The sequence below is a fragment of the Mastigoproctus giganteus genome, chromosome 10 (assembly GCF_048544385.1).
Source record: "Mastigoproctus giganteus isolate SK-2022 chromosome 10, ASM4854438v1, whole genome shotgun sequence".
Lineage (NCBI taxonomy): Eukaryota > Metazoa > Arthropoda > Arachnida > Uropygi > Thelyphonidae > Mastigoproctus > Mastigoproctus giganteus.
Genome location: NC_143584.1, coordinates 89039156 through 89059091, shown reverse-complemented (window position 1 = coordinate 89059091; position 19936 = coordinate 89039156). Strand labels below are relative to the sequence as shown.

At 36.0% G+C, this 19936-nt stretch overlaps 1 protein-coding gene across 5 annotated transcripts in view; it reads right to left on the bottom strand.

The window, feature by feature from the left end:
- The window catches only part of LOC150079142 (polyamine-transporting ATPase 13A3-like), a 750840-nt gene that overhangs the window by 581465 nt on the left and 149439 nt on the right, over positions 1-19936 (bottom strand). For all 5 annotated transcript variants that reach the window (XR_016547547.1, XR_016547548.1, XR_016547549.1 and 2 more), the window contains exons 3-4: positions 18891-19058; positions 4110-4168 (exon numbers count right to left, since the gene is read on the bottom strand). Coding sequence is in view for 2 of the 5 variants with exons in the window: in XM_090383358.1 (XP_090239484.1) it covers positions 4110-4168; positions 18891-19058 (227 nt within the window). In the remaining 3 variants the exon portion in view is untranslated. The remainder of the gene's footprint in view (positions 1-4109; positions 4169-18890; positions 19059-19936) is intronic.

Genomic DNA, 19936 nt, shown 5'->3' with positions numbered 1-19936 from the left:
TGGACAAATTCAATGGAAAAGTTCAGTGAAACACAAGCAGTTGCTCTTGACATCTCTAAGGCTTTTGATCGTCTTTGGCATAAAGGTCTTCTAAACAAGCTTCCATCTTATGGTTTGGCGATTGTTTTTTGTAATTGGTTATCCAGTTTTCTCTCTGACCACTCACTGAGGATGATGGTATATGGCTCTCTGTCTTCTAACTTCTCTACTAATGCTGGTGTCTCCCAAGGTTCAGTTCTTTCCCCCACTCTTTTCCTCTTGTATATTAATGACCTTCTTCCCTTGACTGGAAATCCTATCCATAGTTTTGCCGATGATAGCACATTGCATTTAACTTTCCATTTTGAGAAACCTTGCCCTGCTCAATCAGCTTCAACTTCTCGAATATCCACTACCAATTCCTCAAACGCCGATCTCCAGTGGGGCAAAGACAAACTCAGTCTTAAAACTTTTAAACCTCAGTCTTGTCTTATATCTTGCAAAAAGGATTCTTCTGCTCCTATGCTTATCTTTGCTTCAAGTTGACATATCTCTTTTGGGGATTACCCTGACTTCTAATCTCTCTCTCTCTCTCTCTCTCTCTCTCTCTCTCTCTCTCTCTCTCTCTCTCTCTCTCTCTCTCTAACTTGGCACAAACACATAACAAATATTGCTTCCTCTGCATCTAAAAAACTTGGTTTTCTCTTTCACTCACGCCTTTACTTTTCTTCCTCGCAGCTGTTCACTCTGTACAAATCACAAATCTGCCCTACCATGGAATATTGCTCCCCTATCTGTGGCGGTGCCCCCCAAAACCTCTCTCAGGCTTCTTGATACCATTCAGAAGAGGGCAGTTAGGTTAATTATGACTCATCTCTAACAGAGTCTCTGCACTCACTATCTCACAGATGTTCTGTTTTTGCTGCATGCCATTTCTACAGATACTTCCTGTATCTTCTTCTGTTCTGGCACTGTTCTTCTGAATGGCTTCTATAATTCCCACTCTCTCTTTCAAAACAGTCCGAACACGTGCCAGCACCAGCCAACATCCATTTACTGTCCAACTTCAAACTCACAGAACCAACTTTTCATCTGCTTCGTTTATTCATTCAACTGCAGTCTTCTGTAGACTGAAAATTACAGTCTACTGAAGTTCAAGTCTAATGTTAACAAATACCTCCTCTCGTCTTCTCAACCTCCAACTCAAGCATGGTACTAAGTACTATAGATTCTAATTCATCTCGTCTTTGGGGTTTTCATAAAAAAAAAAAAAAAAAAATTTAACTCCACTTTACTCTCCATTATTACAAAATAGTTTAGCTCCCTGTTACAGTTTAGTAAAGTTCTTCCTCCTCTTCCTTACAGAATTCCTCATGTCTGAATGTAGATGCAAAATACTGATTCAGTTTGTCAGCTATATGAGCAGGATCATCAACAGTCGAACCACCAACATCAAAGTGGAACAATCTGATTCATTCCCTTGCTTCTATAATTTACATAAGTAAAGAAGTCTTCATTGTTTTGCTTGCATTCTTTGTCAAGGATTTCTCGCAATCAGCTTTCGCTTGCCAAACCTCCTTTGTAACTTGACTACAGACTACCTTATATCTGCCATACGCTTGTGTCACCTGATAATTTTTATATATCCCATACATTTTTCTTCTCTGCCACGAGCCACACTGGTTCGTCTGACATTTAGGCCTAATCTTGAACAGTATTTCTTAGTTGGAATGAAAAGCCTAGTAGCCTGCAAAATTAAGTCCTGAAGGCTTCCCGTTTAGAATTCACTGCTTTAAACATCATCAGTTGATTTCACTGTATAAAATTTAAAAACTGTCTGAGACCACTATAGTCACCTTTACGAAAACAAAAACGTTTCCCTTTACCCTTTATGGTAGTTATATCTTTTAAGTAAATAGTCACATCAGTACACTGTGTTCACTGTCACCTAGTGGTTCCTTTATCTACAAATTCTTAATGCATGAATAATCACTGCTGGTAATCAGATCAAGAGTATTATTTCCTCTGGTTGTCCCTGGAACATGTTGCTGTAGAAAACAATCATCCAATAAATCCACGAAAATCTTGATAGTGTGAGAGTGACCAATACACAAGTTCCAGTCAATATCAGAAAAGTTAAAATCCCCCCCCCCCCCATTACAAGACATTCTGATTTACTGGCCCACTATTTCTCTGCACAATTGTTCGTTCTACTCATCAGAACCATTAGGCCTATATCAAACTCCTACTCTCATTTTCCCTTTGCCAGTGTTTATGCCACACCAAACTGACTCAACATTGCACTGTCTACCCATATCAACTGGATGCACTTCATTAGATTTTGTGTGTGTTTCTTAACTAACAGAACCCTCCTCCCTTCCTACCCTGTCTATCCTTTCTGTACACATTGTACTCCCCAAATTCCAATTCTCCACTGCTTATATCTGTGTGACACCATGTCTCTGATATCCCAACAATATCTGCCCTTGATGTCTTGATCAGCACTTCAAATTCATCAAATTTATTTACTATACTTCTAGCATTGGTATACATGCAAGTATACATGCACCAGTTCTTACTCTTAGTTACCTTAACACAGCAAATGTATTTACTTGTTCCATGATGACTCCCAGCAGCTCTTGAAATCCCCAGCAACATGCTCTCCAGGCTGCTGCTCATTAGAATAGAAGAGGTTCAAGAATCACTTTTGCCTCTGCCTGCGGCTACTGTTAATCTTTTAGTCTGTGAATCCCCCCAAGCTAGCAATTTTCCAACCCATCTAACACTGCCTCGATAGCATCAGCAAATATTCTTGCATCCTTTCTATTTAATAGTATCTCATCCCTGTAGAAAGAATCTCTCCTGTTAGCAAGCAAAGACCATGCTGAAAAAAATTCTACCCCATTAACCTTGCACAATCTCTCCAGGGCCGAATTGATTGACAAGGCTCTCACAATATACTCTTTCCTATCATGCCTGGGCAGAATTGCAGACACTTTCAAATTTAACTCTAACTCACTTTTTTTCAATACTAACCTGTACTTGTTAAGTAAATCTGCAGATCTCTTACTCTTAAGGTCATTAGTACCAACATGTACAACAATATCACCTTTTGTCCCTTAAAAGATGATATCTGTGGTCTACAACCTCATCAACTTTTGTTCCTGGCAGATAAACTCTGGTCCTTTGCCTAATATACTCCCCATCTCCCTGACAATAACTAGCTCTTGTGGGACCAACACATTCTGCCTTGGAGACAGCCACTGTGTTGCCTGATGCACAGAAGTGAGCTCTGGTGTTGAGTTAGGCAGCTGAGGACTTGATGGGTCCCCCACTTCAATATCTTCGAGGGTATGTACCCTACACCTAAAACTCTAATAAACGATCATTAGAATGCTGAGTTGGCACCTAATTTCTTCACAGTCTCTGTACCTAGCACACACAAAAACATCATCCCCCTTGGCTAGATCATGTCCTGTTCTAGACAGGTCTGCAAATATTGCACATTTCACATATTTTTTTAGACTGTGATGCGTTGAAGAATCGGCATCTTCGGTTCTCCCCCGAGCCACAGTACTACAGGTACTTTGTGCTCGTTGCTTTGCTGCTCTAGTCTGGGTCATGATTCCATTTAAGTACAATTTAATTAACAATGAAATTTAATAAGATTAATAAATTGTAATTGATTAATTGATAATACTAAATTAAGCTAGCAGATTTATAATACAGTGCTACGTATTTTGCTATCTAGTTTTATGTTAAACGTTAAGCTATAAATGCTAGCTATCTAAGCTAGCTAAGAAAAAATATAAGTTCGGGATATACGTTACACTATTCTGCATTGTATAACAATGGCGGCAAGTTTCGAATGGTAAAATCTATGGACACTAAGTATTAACTTTCAAAATCGCTATATAAATTCAAATAAACCAAGGAGCTTGACTAGAACTATAAAACTACTTGTAGAAAATAATTTAATATAACAATTAAGTCAATAAAATGGCTAAATATAAATAAAAACTTAGCATTTGCCAGAGCTGCAATATCTTGTGCAACTCTTGGATATCCTGGTATGCATTTTGTAAAAATAATAACAATAACTTAAAAATAACAATAAAATGACTTCTTACTTTACATCTTCAGGAAGAATCCTCTTGATAATTTCAACATAAAGTTGTCTATACTGATTCTACAGAAGCAGAAATTAAATTTTTATTACAAACTTAATTATTTTTAACAGTAAACTGGAGAGAACTCACAGGATAATGCTTTTTAAAATAAAATAATATGCAATTATCCATTCACAACTCATAATAAAAAAAGTCACAATAAAAAAAAAATTATCAGTCATGAAAATTTAGCTTAAATTCTTTCTAAATATTGCATGGCAATTATTCATATAACTGATATCTCTATGCTTCATTTGCTACTAAGAAAATTGAGAAATTTATATCTTATAATTATCTAATATCAATATAACTAAAGGCTTCATATATCTTTAATATATTCAGCGTGGATATTAGCCTCACTAGTCTGGTTCTCCACTTCTGAAACTTATCAAAGCAATATAATGAAAGAGGCCTACGTGCTCTGGATTCATACTACGAAAATTTTTATTTTTATTTATCAGAGCAAACTAAACTAAAATTACAATTAATTAGCTTTCGGCTGAGTGGACAGCCTTCTTCAGATAGAAAAATACTTTGAATGGCAGTTGGAATAGAGATGTGCACTGCCAGGATGGTGCGTGAGGCGCGTGGCTAATTGTTTGAGGTTGATGTTTGTGGCTGTGACGTATGGTGGTGACGTGGCCAGCGTTTGTCTATGGACAGAATTACTGCTTCTGTGATGGGGTTAACTTGACAACCACTGTTCCTGTTCAAATGCTCGGATACCTCTTTGAACAGGAACAGTGGTTGTCAAGTTAACCCCATCACAGAAGCAGTAATTCTGTCCATAGACAAACGCTGGCCACGTCACCACCATACGTCACAGCCACAAACATCAACCTCAAACAATTAGCCACGCGCCTCACGCACCATCCTGGCAGTGCACATCTCTATTCCAACTGCCATTCAAAGTATTTTTCTATCTGAAGAAGGCTGTCCACTCAGCCGAAAGCTAATTAATTGTAATTTTAGTTTAGTTTGCTCTGAGAAATAAAAATTAAAAAAATTTTCGTATTATCAAAGCAACTTCCTTACAATGGATACTACTCCAGTAAACCATTCAGTTAATCCATGACAGAAGCTGTCATTGGATTAACTGAATCATGGGATACCATTCACTATATTAATGTCTGTCCTTGAAATGAATCTCAATACAATCCCATGAAAACATCACCTTTTCACCAATAACCTATAACCACTCTCACTCTCTCCCAGCTTGTCATCAGAAAAGTTTTTTCAGTTAATTCCCAAACTCCTCTCAAAGGGCAAAAATAATATGCAAATCCATTTTTGTTAAGAGTTAATCTATATAACCTACCAACCCTAGACCAAATATTTCCTGATTAATCTCAGTACATATATCCAGTACACACTAGACACACAGGAAGCAAACACTGCCTGAAATATACATAATCACTGAAATTTACTACCATGCATTCATCATCAACATTCTACTCTTCCATTTGGCATGGGTTGAGTTCCTATTTAATCTCATCCTCCATTGTTGTCGATCTCTTGAATCTTGCATCATTTGTTGATAACTCTGAAAGCCTGTGTTTTCCTTTAGGCATTGGAACCATTCTCTTTTGGGTGTTCCTGATGGTCTCTTATCTCCAATTCTTCCTGTCACTACTACATTAGGCAGCCTGTGTTGTTTCATCTGGTTCACATGTCCAAACCACTGGAGTTGTTTTTTGTAGATCTACTCTATTATTATGCATTCAAAATTTAGATCTCTCCATAACTGTTTATCTTACAATGACTGAGATCCATAGGGTTTAAGGCAAATAATGCAGTCAACTTGCCATTCCTCTGCTGCATAGTCCACAATTTAGATGGGACCAGTATCTTAGAAAGAGTGACAGACTTCCACTGTTGCTGAAGATAGATCCTCCATCTTCACCTGTAACCCAGGCAGGGGCCCATCCCAGGTACTGTCGGCCGGAGCCAGCCAAGCCCAGGGTTTTTTTACATGAGGTATGCTCCTCCCCCTCCTCCTTTCTCATCTGGGCTTGGGACCAGCAATGCCTTAGGGAAAGTAGAACAAAATACAGGTTTTTTTTTTTTTTTTTTGAGGAACAACTTTCAGTGCAGCATTTTCAGAGTCATGCAATGGTTTCCTCCTTTAAATTTATTGAAACTATCCATTTTATGTAACACTAGACAAACTCTGGTTGAAGGTAAATACAAAGGGTACTAGGAAAGTTTTGCAATATGACGCAACAATGAATCACAGGAAGCTGCTTGTTGCTGCATGTTGAGACATGTTCATACGTGCATAGTAGCCGCCGCGCCAAGTCGATGGGCTCAGTTATTCATTAGTAGTGAGAGTGTAAAGTGCTTGCGATGGCATCGTGGTCACGAAATGAGATAAGGACAGTTTTGCAGTATAATTTTGTGCGTGGTTTAACCATAGACCAGTGCTTAGAAGAAATGACTCTTGCACTAGATGATGATTGTCCACATCGTACAACGATATTCAGGTGGTATAGAGAATTCCAAAGGGGAAATTTCACTCTGGAGGATTTTGAGAGGCCGGGAAGGCCACGAACGTCAGTTATGGAGGAAAACGTTACTGCTGTGAGGAAAATGCTTGACGAAAACAGGCGAGTGATCTACCAACAGATAGAGGATACTTTGGGCCTAAATGCACCAGCAATTCGTTCGATTCTGCAAGATCATTTGCACGTGAAGAAACTTTGTTCTCTCTGGGTGCCGCATCAACTGACTGAAGAGCAGATGACACGACGTGTGACTTGGTGCCGGGAGATGTTAAAAAAGTTTGATAAGGGACAATCTCGGTATGTGAACAACATCGTGACAGGTGACGAGACTTGGCTGTACTATTACGATCTGCCGACCAAGGCTCAAAACAAAGTTTGGGTCTTTGATGATGACGACACACCCGTAATTGTCAGAAAAATCCTGATCTGTAAAGAAGAAAATGATAGCTGTATTTTTCAAATCGAGTGGAATTGTGGAACGTGTCGTTTTGGACACGCAGAAGACAGTCACAGCTAAGTGGTATACTGAACAATGCCTGCCTAAAGTCATTGGATCTATGAAGAACCTGCGGTCAAAGTCAAGAATGGACACCTGGTACCTAAATCACGATAATGCTCCAGCTCACCGCGCCAAAGCCATGCAACGAATATTTGACCACGACAGGACTGAAACTTCTCTAGCACCCTCCCTACAGTCCAGACCTTGCTCCCTGCAACTTTGCACTGTTCCCGCATGTGAAAATAAAGCTAAAAGGGAGGCGGGTTTCCAGTGATGAGGACCTTCTACGGGCTTGGGACAACGAGTGTGCTTTACTCCCTAGTGAAACTTGGCAGAACTGGTTTAAAGATTGGTTTCGGAGGATGGAGAGGTGTATTGAATCTAGAGGAAATTACTTTGAAAAAATTAAATAAACAAAGCTGTATTGCAAAACTTTCCTAGTACCCTTTGTAATCTCTGTACATCTATCCTGAAACCATTCTTTTTCAATTTGTGTGTGTGTGTGTGTGTGTGTGTGTGTGTGTGTGTGTGTGTGTGTGTGTGTGTGTGTGTGTGTGTGCGCGCGCGTGCGTGCAATCTTAGAAACAGTAAAGATGCTTTAAGCACTAGCTTAATTAACCTTTATAAGGTCTCCTCACAGATACCTAGTTTACAGAACTTCACCAGTCTTTGAAATTAAAACCATACCTATCTTAATATCACAGAAAATTTTGACAAAACTTGTAATACTGTCTTGATGACAGTATTACAAATTTTGTTAACATTTTTGTTAAGTATTACAAGTATTATCATTAACGAAAATTAGGTACTAGAAGGGCCCTAGCACATAAACTTAAGGGACTCCACTGAAGATACTGATCCAACAAAAGTTTTGCCTAGCAATCATTACTGTTTCTAATTAAGCACCCCTTTATCAATTGTAGCAACCTACTCCCAATTCCAATCTTTTCCAATTTATGCACTCAAATGACCTTCAAAAATACAATTATGTCATTATTTCCTGCATCCAATTCCTCCATGATTACCTCATGATATCTTACTAGCAGTTAGATATTATTCTTAGGAGTAGCACATATGATTGATCATACATGCTACCTCTTCAAAAAATGGAGAAGTGAGAAAAATTTTTTTGACTTACCTGTGCAGAATGCCACTAAAAGAACATTTCAGATAATTTTTTTCTGTCAGAAAAATCACAGTAACTGCCCTATAATTTCCTAGATCAGTGGTCTACAAAGTGGGGTGTACGAGATGATTCATGGGGTGCGTGAGATAATCCCCAATAAAATAATGAGGGCTGTTCTCCACAGTGATATATAATCTGGATATAATGTATTATATCTAGATATAATGCATACCATGTAAATTATTTATAAATAAAATAAATAGCACTGTATTATATTTACTACACTTTTTACATTAATGATTTGTTATCATTTTGTCCTTGAACTTCAATTTAATTTGTTCTGTATTTTTTTATTTGTGATCTCTTAAAATTATATGCAATTTTAGATATAATGCCTTCCATGTGAATGATTTTTAAATAAAAAAAATATTAAATTTATATATTTAATTCTTTTTTTTTTTTTTCCCCCAGTGTGTGTGCTAGTCCTTTTAAGTAAAAAAACGGGTGCACGACCAAAAAGGTTTGGAGACCACTGTTCTATATTATTCTTATCAACTTTATATATGGAAAAGACATTTATACATCTCCAATCTTCTGGAACTTCATTTGAGTCTAAGAATATTCAGATTACCATGAAGTATGTTTTTCAAGTGACAGCTCCATCAGTTAAGTTCAGTTCTTGTGGCAAATCTTAATTACAATTAAAACCATACCCATCTTAATATTACAGAAAATTTTGACAAAACTTGTTGTAATACTGTCTTGATGACAGTATCACAAATTTTGTTAACATTTTTGTTAAGTATTACAAGTATTATCATTAACGAAAATTAGGTACTAGAAGGGCCCTAGCACATAAACTTAAGGGACTCCATTGAAGATACTGATCCAACAAAAGTTCTTTAACTTTAAATAACAAAATAACAAATTCAAAATAACAAAATAAAATAAAAATAAAATAACAAATTTAAAATAACAAAATAAAACATATAAAAAAATAACAAAGTTAAATAACAAAAGTTATTTAACTGTTTATTGCTAAAGCAATAAAATTGGAATTCCTTATGTCTTAGAAAACACATCCATTTCTAGTTCCCATAATTAAGGAAAAACATAAAACCAAAGCATCTATTGTGGAAAGACAATTTCCAAGTATGCACCATTTCTCTCAAAACAATTCCACATGACAAATTAATCTGTCAACCATGACAGAAAATTTCATCAGAAATGTCTTAAATCACAAACACTGATCACTACACAGATTGTGCAGGGTTCTAGGAACACTTTTCTCAGAATAATCACCAAAAATATGCTTCAGATCGGTAGACATCTGGACTATACAATGGTAATGAAAAGTCACCACAAGAAATCGGTCTGTCAGGAAATAGAGTCGATTCCGGTTAATTGGGACACATCACGACTAGATCGCTTTGACCCAATTAAGTAGATACCCCAATTAAGCAAAATTTTAATGAGCTGAAAAACATATTCTAACGAAGGCAAAAAGGTAAGAATAAAATAACAGGAATGTGGCATTTAAAGAATGCACACTGTATTTAAGTTATATTGGTACGAACATTTATTTAAAAATAACTAAAGCTAAAAGCAAACAAAATGTACGTATGTACATATAATATACATACATACATTTTGTTTGCAATGTACATATGTAAAATGAATATACAGTACAGAATAATATGTGTCAAGCAAAGGTTACACATTACTTAAGGGTTCTTACTTTGAAAAAATGATCATGTGTACCTTGATGTGTTCTCTTTATGGACTGCAACTGAACAAAGTCGGCGCAGCTATCTAATGCTAATAAAGGACTGCCTTCATTGCCTTCCTACATGAAATAGCATCTCAATTCAGTGATATATTTCCAGGCAACCTGGTTAGTCACTCACTTAGGTATATCATCGTCATCATTTTCTTGGTCTTCTGGTGTCTGACTGTTTTGGCGCAATTTGTTCAATAATAGTTTCCTCATAATTTTCATTTTCAACATGTTATTAAAATATCAGGATATTAAAATATCAATCATTAAATCATTAGGTCCATCATTAAAAATACTTCAATTTTGGACCTGTTGCAGTTCCAAAGCCATTTCATTTTCTGTACATCTCATTGTGTCCGAATCACAGTTAGTTGTGAAACCATATTTAGTAAAACAATTCTGAATTGTTTTACTGCTTATTCCTCACCAGCTATCAGCAATAAATTGTACAGCTTTTAACACTGAAACTTTTGCAATAACTTCTATTGATTTTGAAGATGATGTCAGCAAATTTTCCTCAATTGCTTCGAGGATGTGATTAACCAGCTTTCTGTGATAATAGGTCTTCAAATGTTTTATAATTCCCACATCCATAGGTATCAGGAATGTGGTATTAGGGGGTAAAAATCCCAGTTCAATATTTTTTAAACCATCTACATTAGAGGTTGCCATGCAGTTGTCCAATATCAACAGAATTTTTCTGGACTTAAGTTGCAGTTCCACGTCCCAGTTCATTAGCCATTGTGTAAAAATATATGTGGTCATACACACCTTATTGGCATAATACAAAACTAGCAAACTGCCTATTGTAAGTCCCTTGAAACAACGAGGTTTAGCACTTTTATCAATAACCAAAAGTTTGAGTTTATCATTTCCTGACATGTTTGAGCAGATAAACACTGTTACACAATCCATTGCTTTCTTTGAACTGGACAATGTTACGTGTTGATAGCTCAGGGAACCATCCAGCATAGCACAATAATACAAGCCTGTTTCATCAGCATTGTAAATGTCATTCCCACTAAAATTTTTAAGCAACTCTGGCAGTTTTTCAGATTTCCATTTCTCAGTGCTTGTAGCATCAGCACTGTCCTTCTCGCCGTGTGCTTTTTTCTAACTAATGTTATTCTACATCTCCATCGAGACAACCAACCATCTGTCGCTTTGAAATTTAAACGACTTAGCTTTTTGGCCAACTCTTCTGACTTGGTTTTTAGCATAGGGCCGCTTACACACATACCTCGTTTAGATACAGTGGAAAACCATTGATTCAAAGCATCCTCGACAGTCTGGACCTTTGCCTTCCTTCTTTCACTTATGAGATGTTTTCTTTAAACCCACGCGCAATGTTCACTCCTCTCTAAGTATTTCTTGTTGCTGTAGCAGTCGTGAAATTGTAGATTTTGGCACCTTAATTATCTCTGCTAGCTGACAATGACTTAATGTTAGGGGGTTGACTTTTTATCTTGTCAAGAATAGGGGTTTTTTCTGAAAGTGACAAATCTTTACGTGGCATCTTGACAGGGGTCTTAAATGTACTGAAAAAAATCAGTGCACTGTTTGGTAGAGTTTTAATCTATGCTAACCCACAAGACATATACATATGTACCTAATGTGATTGTAAACAACTGCGAGAAAAATTTCTATCAGAATCCAATTACCACAACACAAAACAAACATAACACAACCGCTCAACAGCACATCTTCACAATAACTGACTCGGCTGCTGTCCGCATGATCTCTATGTTATGAGCGTGCGTGCCATCTACATACAGTTCATTGTTCAATCATGACCTTCACTGCCCCAATTAAGCGGCGAGTTGGCCCAAATAAGCAGAACAAATTCAGGCTAAATATTTGTTTTGTTTCTGTTCTTAAAATTTTGTCCCAAATAAACAGCTGACTCGATTAACGTATGTCCCAATTCACCAGAATCCACTATATTTATTTGAGCAAATGAAATTTCCATGACCTAGGTAGCATATTTCCCCAAAAGTAAGTCCTTTCACTTACTTTTTTTTTTTGAGCTGAAACAGAAAACAGGAGTTCCATTTCACTAAACCTTTTTTCTGGACCACCCTATATTTCCAGTGCTATTCCACTACAGTATATTTCAGTGTTTCCCAAACTGGGATCCACGGAACCCTGGAGGTCATTAGACCAGTTCCAGGGGGTCTGCAAAACATTCAGAAGGTATCAAGTAATACAGTAAAATCTCATTAATACAAACTCGGTTTATAAAAAGTACTCGTTTATATGAAGCACATACCAGTCCCCTGCGAAAGGATAGGCTTTTCTATGTAAATATATTCGTTTATTACAAAATTTGGTTAATATGTATTACAAAGTTCTTTTTCACCCCATGAGAAATAAATATTGTCGTTTTGTATGTTTAATACAAATCTTGGCAGAGCGATCCCATTATTGCCCCGGGCCACCTGGCTCCTTACTTCCTGAAGGATGGCACTGACTTGTTAGAAATCAGTTTTGTGTAAACAAAAGCAGTTTATGGTACAAACTGCTTTTGTTTACACAAAAGCAGTTTGTACCATAAATTGGTGTGACGTTGTAGCTATACAATGTCAAGTGTTTGCACTTGATGTTGTATAGCTACAATGTCAAGTGCACTCTGAAAAACATCTTTCTGAAGGATGAGTTGTTAAATTAACAAAAGAATAAAAAAATTTTCTAAGTTGTTTTCATGCACTCCCTTGCTCTCCACGGGAATAGGGTCAGCTGATGTCTTTTTCAGAACGTGTCTTTAAATTAATTTAAAATTTGTTTATATTAAATCTTATCCAGCAGCATTATGGCGAAAAAACGTAGACAGACAGAATTAAGCCTGGAAATTAAACTAAGAATTATACAAAAGGCTGATAGGATGGAAAGATGCAAAGCAGACATTGCAAAAGAATAAAACATCCCTTTACTTACTTTACTACAATACTGAAAAACTGAAACAGACTTGAAGAAGTGCTATTGTTATTGTTATTTGGTTTTTTTTAGGAGCATTAGCAACTAAGGCCATATTGCTCCGGGATATGCGGTGGTCATTCCCTGACCTTTCCGCATCCTCCGTATTTGGTGGTGACGGGCTTGAACCCCAGTCTAATCAAGAAGTGTGTGCTACGCACTGCTACTCCTTCCCACCTGGCTACGGAGGCGCCGTGAAGAAGTGCGTGACACTGGAGCAGTAATGAAAAACAGGAAACGAATTCATGGTACAAAACATGAGGAACTTGAAACAAAACTTTTCGAGTGGTACCAACAAATGCGTGCATCTAATTTGCCAATATCTAGCTCAGCAACATGGGATTAGCGACTTCAAATACAGCAGTGGCTGGCTCCAAAGATTTAAAGACAGGGATATCTTGGTTTTGCAAAATGTTTGCGGTGAGTCTGGATTAGTCGACAAAGAAAAGTCTACAGACTGGTTGTGTTCTGTACAGTCCATCCTTGAAAAATATGAGGCAAAGATATTTTTAATCTTGACGAGACATGTTTATTTTATAATATTTGCTGCCAAACAAAACATTTATTGTTCGAAGAGAGTCTTTTCATGGTGGAAAATTAAGTAAACAAAGACTCGCTGTTCTGTTATGCTGAAATTCAGATGGCAGTACAAAACTATGCCCCTTGTGATTGGTAAGTTTTCCAAGCCAAGATGTTTTAAAGCAGTTAACCGACTTCCCTGTGATTACAAGGCCAATAGAAGTGCTTGGCTTACGGTCAAAATTTTTCATTCTTGGTTATCAAAATTGGACAGAAGAATGGCTTCAGAAAAAAGGAACATTTTGATGATTCTAGACCGTTGTACAGCACATTCTGCCCAAACACTCAAGTTGACAAATATACGACTGTTGTTTTTACCTCCCAATACCACCAGTTTAATGCAAGCACTGGATCAAGGCATTATTTATAACCTCAAAAGAGCATATAGAGCCCACCTGATAAGGTATTTAATCCGCAACGTAGAAGGAGGGAACAATTTGCAGCCAAATTGGAATGTCTTGGATGCTATCCGTAATCTTGTTATTGCTTGAGAAAGTATTACATCAAGTATAATAATCAACTGCTTCAGAAAGTGGTTTTGGAGAGAACATAATCGAAAAACATGGTCCAGCAGACGAATGTGATAGCAACAGTGAGGAATGGAGGAATTTGAAGGAGCATACGGCATTTGGTTGGCGAATTTGAAGAGTTTGTAAAGGTGGATGATGACGGTGCTACCACTGCAAAGCCAACACCAGAAGAGCTGCTGGGTACCAAACAAATCGATGATGTTTTTGTTACCAGTGAAAAAGGGTGCACACTGCCATCTAAAAAAGATGCCCAAAATGCATTGAACATAATAGAGAATGTGTTGCCTGCAGTAACGTTCATAAAGAAACAACTGTTGCATTTGATAATGTCTGTGCTGTAGTTAAAAATGCATATAGTACAAAAACTGTGCAAACAACCGGATTCTTTCTTTAAATTAGATTAATTTATTAAAAAGTTAATGGTTTGTATGTCTCCTTTTATATTAAGGTTGTAATTTGTTTTACTGTGATACTAAAATATTGTATATATCAAAATATATACTGTACAATATTTTCATTTTCGCTAATATGGCTTTTCTCTTAGTTTATCTTACAAATAAAATCTTTAAAAAATATGTTATTCCTATTACTGTATTGTTAGACAAGGCTTTTCTTTTTATTTTATTTTATTAATTTATTTTTGATATTATTATTATTTATTATTATTCTTAGTTGTACAGTATGCACCAAAAAAAAAAAAAAAAAGGTAAAAAATTTTGACACTTTTGGGGGAACTCGTAACTACAAACCTCATTATTACAAAACTCGAAAAGTTAGGTCCCTTGAACTTTGTATTAACGAGATTCCACTGTATGTTTATTTTCTTAAAATAATATACTGATAGCATTAGCATTAGTAGAGGCATTTGATGCAAGAAAGCAAGCTTATGCAGCATCAGCCAAAAAAAAAAAAAAAACCCCACTTCCACTTCACCCCTCTGTTCGTTCAAAATACCTGTCCAGCTGAGCCTTAAACTTATTTAGGCTATCAACCTCCACTACAAGGGATGGAAGTCTGTTCCACCGACCAACCACCCGCTGGCTAAAGGCAAATTTCCGCACGTCTATCCTACATCTGTCTTTTCTCAATTTGAATTTATGCCCTCTCAGGTGATTATTCTGAGCAAGAGGAAGAATCCCATCAGCATTGAGCATGCTCAAACCATTCAAGGCTTTATACACCTCTATCAGATCACCTCGCTGGTGCCTAGTCTCCAGACACTGTAATTTGCAAAACTTAAGCCTTTCTTCGTAAGAGCACCCCTTTGTTCCATTCACTAATCTTGTTGCCCTTCTCTGTACTCGTTCCAGCAGCTCTACATCCTTCTTGAAATGAGGCCTCCAGACCTGTATACAGTACTCTAGGTGTGGCCTGACCATTGCCTTATACAAGGGAATAATCACCTCCTTATCCCTGCTGGAAAAATTCCTGTATATCATTGACAATACTCCATGAGCTACTCTTGCAGCCCATCTGCACTGCTCAGAGAACTTCATATCTGCCTGCACAACCACTCCCAAGTCCCTTTCATTCTCTACCACTGTCAGTGTAGTACCACAGAGTTGATACGTTGCTCTGGGGTTGCTGTTTCCCATGTGTAGTACTTTACATTTGTCAATGTTAAACTTCATTTGCCACCTCTCAGCCCATCTGCTCAACCTTTCCAGATCCTGTTGCAGCAGCATAGTGTCAGTAGTGTCCTTGACAACCCTGCCAACCTTTGTATCGTCTGCAAACTTGGACATTAAGCTTGATCAATATCATTTATAAATACAGAAAACAATAATGGACCCAACACTGAGCCCTGAGGGACTCCACTAATAACATTAGTCCACGATGAGCAGTGTCCATTGATTACCACTCTCTGTCTTCTCCCCCTCAACCACCCCTTTATCCATAGCAGCAATTTGCCTCCAATGTCACACTGCTCCAATTTGTGTAGCAGTCTTCCATGTGCAACAGTATCAAAAGCCTTTCTAAGAATCACAGAATTTCTAAGAATTTTAAGCCTTTCTAAGAATCACAGAATAGAATCACAACGAATTTCATTATAGAACATTACTTATTTTCAATACAATTAGTATATATAATTGTATACATATTTAAAATTACTAGTTCTATGTATAGCAAGTTGATGATAAATAAAGTTATTATTATATATCTGTATAAAAATAAGAATAAAGTTCGGTTGTTTCATACATAAAACTTTGAATTTTCTTTTCAGAAAACCCAGTGTTCATATATATATATATATATATATATATAATATATAATCTTTTAGAATAATAGAATGGAGAAGCTATTGGTATATGCGGGGGGGGATTAAGATTTAGATAAGATTAGATAAGCAGTATTACGATAACATGAAATATGGATCAGGGTCAATGCTAACGCAAAAATACCCTACAACCATAATGTATATATAAAGAATTATTATTATTAGTATAAAATATAGTAAGTAGATATTTATGCTTAGAATTAGACTAATGAAAATACGGTGTACCCTGATAGCGATATACGTGTTGACCGAAAGGGGGGGGGGGAAGATAGGAATCGAAATTAAGGATGACCTCTGAAGAAGACACTAAAATTATGAATGAAACCGCAATGCTATTTCCACCTTGGTTGTCTCTTCAAAATTCCATTTGGTTTATTTTTTCTATTGTTATATTTATTTTAATTTTGATTCCTATCTTTCCCTCCCCCTTTCGGTCAACACGTATATGGCTCCCAGGGTACACCGTATTTTCATTATATTCATATATATTTTCATATATATATATATATATATATATATATATATATATATATATATACGCACGCGCGCACACACACACACACACACATATATATACAGGATGTTTCAAAAATGGTCAATAATTTAAAGGTGAAATGTACAAACTAAAATAAGCAAAAAAAAAAAAAAAAAAAAGTCCCAGTGAACATCGGGCTGCAAATGAACCATTTTCGAGATAATGCACATTTTCTGTTAACATCTGCCACTGACTATGGGAGCACTAGTTTAGCAAAAATGCTGTGAATTCTTTGCTAAGGGTGGTTTTATTAAACATAAGATAATACATTTTTAATTTTTGGTTTCAACACCACAGGATTTTACAGATGCTACAAGTTACAGGATGTTCTTTCTAACACCTTTTCCTCAACATCAGGTGTCATGCTTCTGGGCCTACCTGCTCATACTCTATGTGTGAAGCGCCTGTGTTCTCTAAGGCATTGATATACCCTGATGAATGTGCACCTGTTGGGCTGACTTCGGGGGGATTATGCTTCTTGGTACAAAAGTGCAGCCTTGAGTGCACTGCCGTTGGCTTTACCATACATGAAGCGCATGTCCGCATACTCTTCGTTGTTATAACCTCTTTCCACGTTGACTATTCTTTGACAAGTACTAGTATGCCTTCTATGTCTCAGAGCATTGGGAGAGGGGAAACGAAGAGAATGAGCATAACCTAACCTAAACAAACAAGTCAGTGGTGGATCCCAACTCTGTACCGTTCACCTTGTCAGTGGTGAATCCCAACTAGAAATGTGCAATATCTCAAACAATTCACTTAAGGACCCATGTTTACTAGGCTTTTTTTGCATATTGTAGTCTGTACAGTTCACCTTTAAATTATTGACCATCACTTTTGAAACACCCTATATATATGTAGGGGTCTGCAAACTTGTTTTGATTTTTGAAGGGGGTCCGCAAATCTCAGTAGTTTGGGAACAGCTGGTATATTTAATTAGCAGTGGACTACACTCCACTCAGCACTGAGCTTAATTCTGAACATTTTATGATTTCCTTTTTTTTTCTATAGTCACACACAATGTGTAGTAAAACTGTAATAAATAAATTGAAGTTACAAAACAATTGAATAAATTCCATAATTCCTAGTTATCTATATTCAAATTACTGCTAAATTTCAGCTTGGCTAAATACTCATTCTATTAATTGTGAAGTATCCAAATCACTTCATGATATCTGAACAGATCTTTCACAAAATATGCTCTGAGTACTTTACTTTTCATGCCTTTTCTTCTCTGGTTCAATTCTTTCTGTTGTCAATGCAAAAAAAAAAAAAAAAAAAAACTCAATCAAACTATGTGCACAATCACACACAAAGGATAACACATTCACCAAGCACATTAATAAATTTCTATTTATACTCTGTATGGCTGGAGCCAGAGGAGTTTACAACTATAAAAGGCTTTCTTCAGCTGATATATCAGCACAACAGTTAACAATGGGCTATACACTTTTTTTTTTTTTTAATATACCATACAGGTTTATCTTGCAATGTGTAATACAATCATACATAAACCTTATTCCAGAACCATAGCCAGCGATTATACATTAAAACAGTGTATACATCTGTAAGGAGGCTTTCATGCACATAAAAGAAAAAATAAATCTTTACAAGTAAAGTCGCTCATTTAAATAGACCACACAATAATATACTTTTCTGGACAAATGCTTCAACTAATGCATAAATCCTGCTATTTATAAGAAACCGTAACTGCTACAGAAACCAGCTTTGACAGAAAAAACATTCAATAACATACAGTATAAAGAATGCAATACTTTTACAATGAAACTTGGAACACTAAATCTTCTAATTTGTTAGTAACATCCAGATTCTAAGTTTTAACTTTTTTACAAGTATCATTGATACCATCTCATATTGCTAACCAATATTACAGTATCCACTTTTTTCAGGAGAGAGGAGGCAATTCAAACCTATACTCACCACAAGAAGAACTTTTGATGCACATTCAAGATCACAATGAATATGAGTACAATACAACATCCATTCCGGATGCCAGTGGAATACTAAACGGAGAAGACCGACAGTTAATATTATTCCTATCCAAGTTAGAAAAGTATAGAAAGGATGAGGTCTGTAACCATAGATCTCCTGTATAAAAAATATAAAAATTTACATTTTTATATAAAATATATAAAACAAATTCTGGTAAAAAATATACAGGTCCTGTGTATAAAAAAATTTTTATTACACTACAAACTAACATAAACAGTTATTAATCTAGATCATAGCTCAGCAACCAGTAGTCCAAGTTAAGAACATGAAACACCCTCTTTTTTTTTTTTTTTTATTTGGCTCATAGTATCTAATTGAAAAGTTAAAGGGTAAATAGTAAACATCTACATATTTTGGTAAACTAAAAACATTCCGAAACTACAGAAAACAAGGACGAAAAGTGATAGCATTTTATATAAATTAATGAATACTGATTGAATGGAATGAAGAGGGAAAGGTTGTTTTTTTTTTTTTTTTTTTTATTGATTGCCAAGGGAAGAGAGGGGGTTTCCAGTCAACATTTACTACTACTGTACTACTTTTTCTGTTTTTTTTTTTTTAATAGGTCTTTTATTTCACCTTAAAAAAAAAAAAAAAATATATATATATATATATATAGATTGCAGGGAGCTACAGAATATCTAGCATACATACTTTAAAAAAATATGTGCAATAAATTCCTGGCACACATTCTTAGGACCTAGAAAGGGAAAAAAAGTCAAATAAACATGTGTCCAATTATGACTAGTAAATGAGCTATGCTAGTTTGAATTTTACAAAATGGCTATAGGAATTTTCAATGGAAAAATTACAATTAATTATTTTTCTATTTTTATTATTTTTACCAATAAAATTTCATAGCCATTGTTAAATATCAAACATCCACAGCTTTCTAACTGTATAGAATTGGGCACATGTTTGTGGGAAATACATTTTATTTTATTATTTTTTTTTATCTAATTTTGAAAAAACTT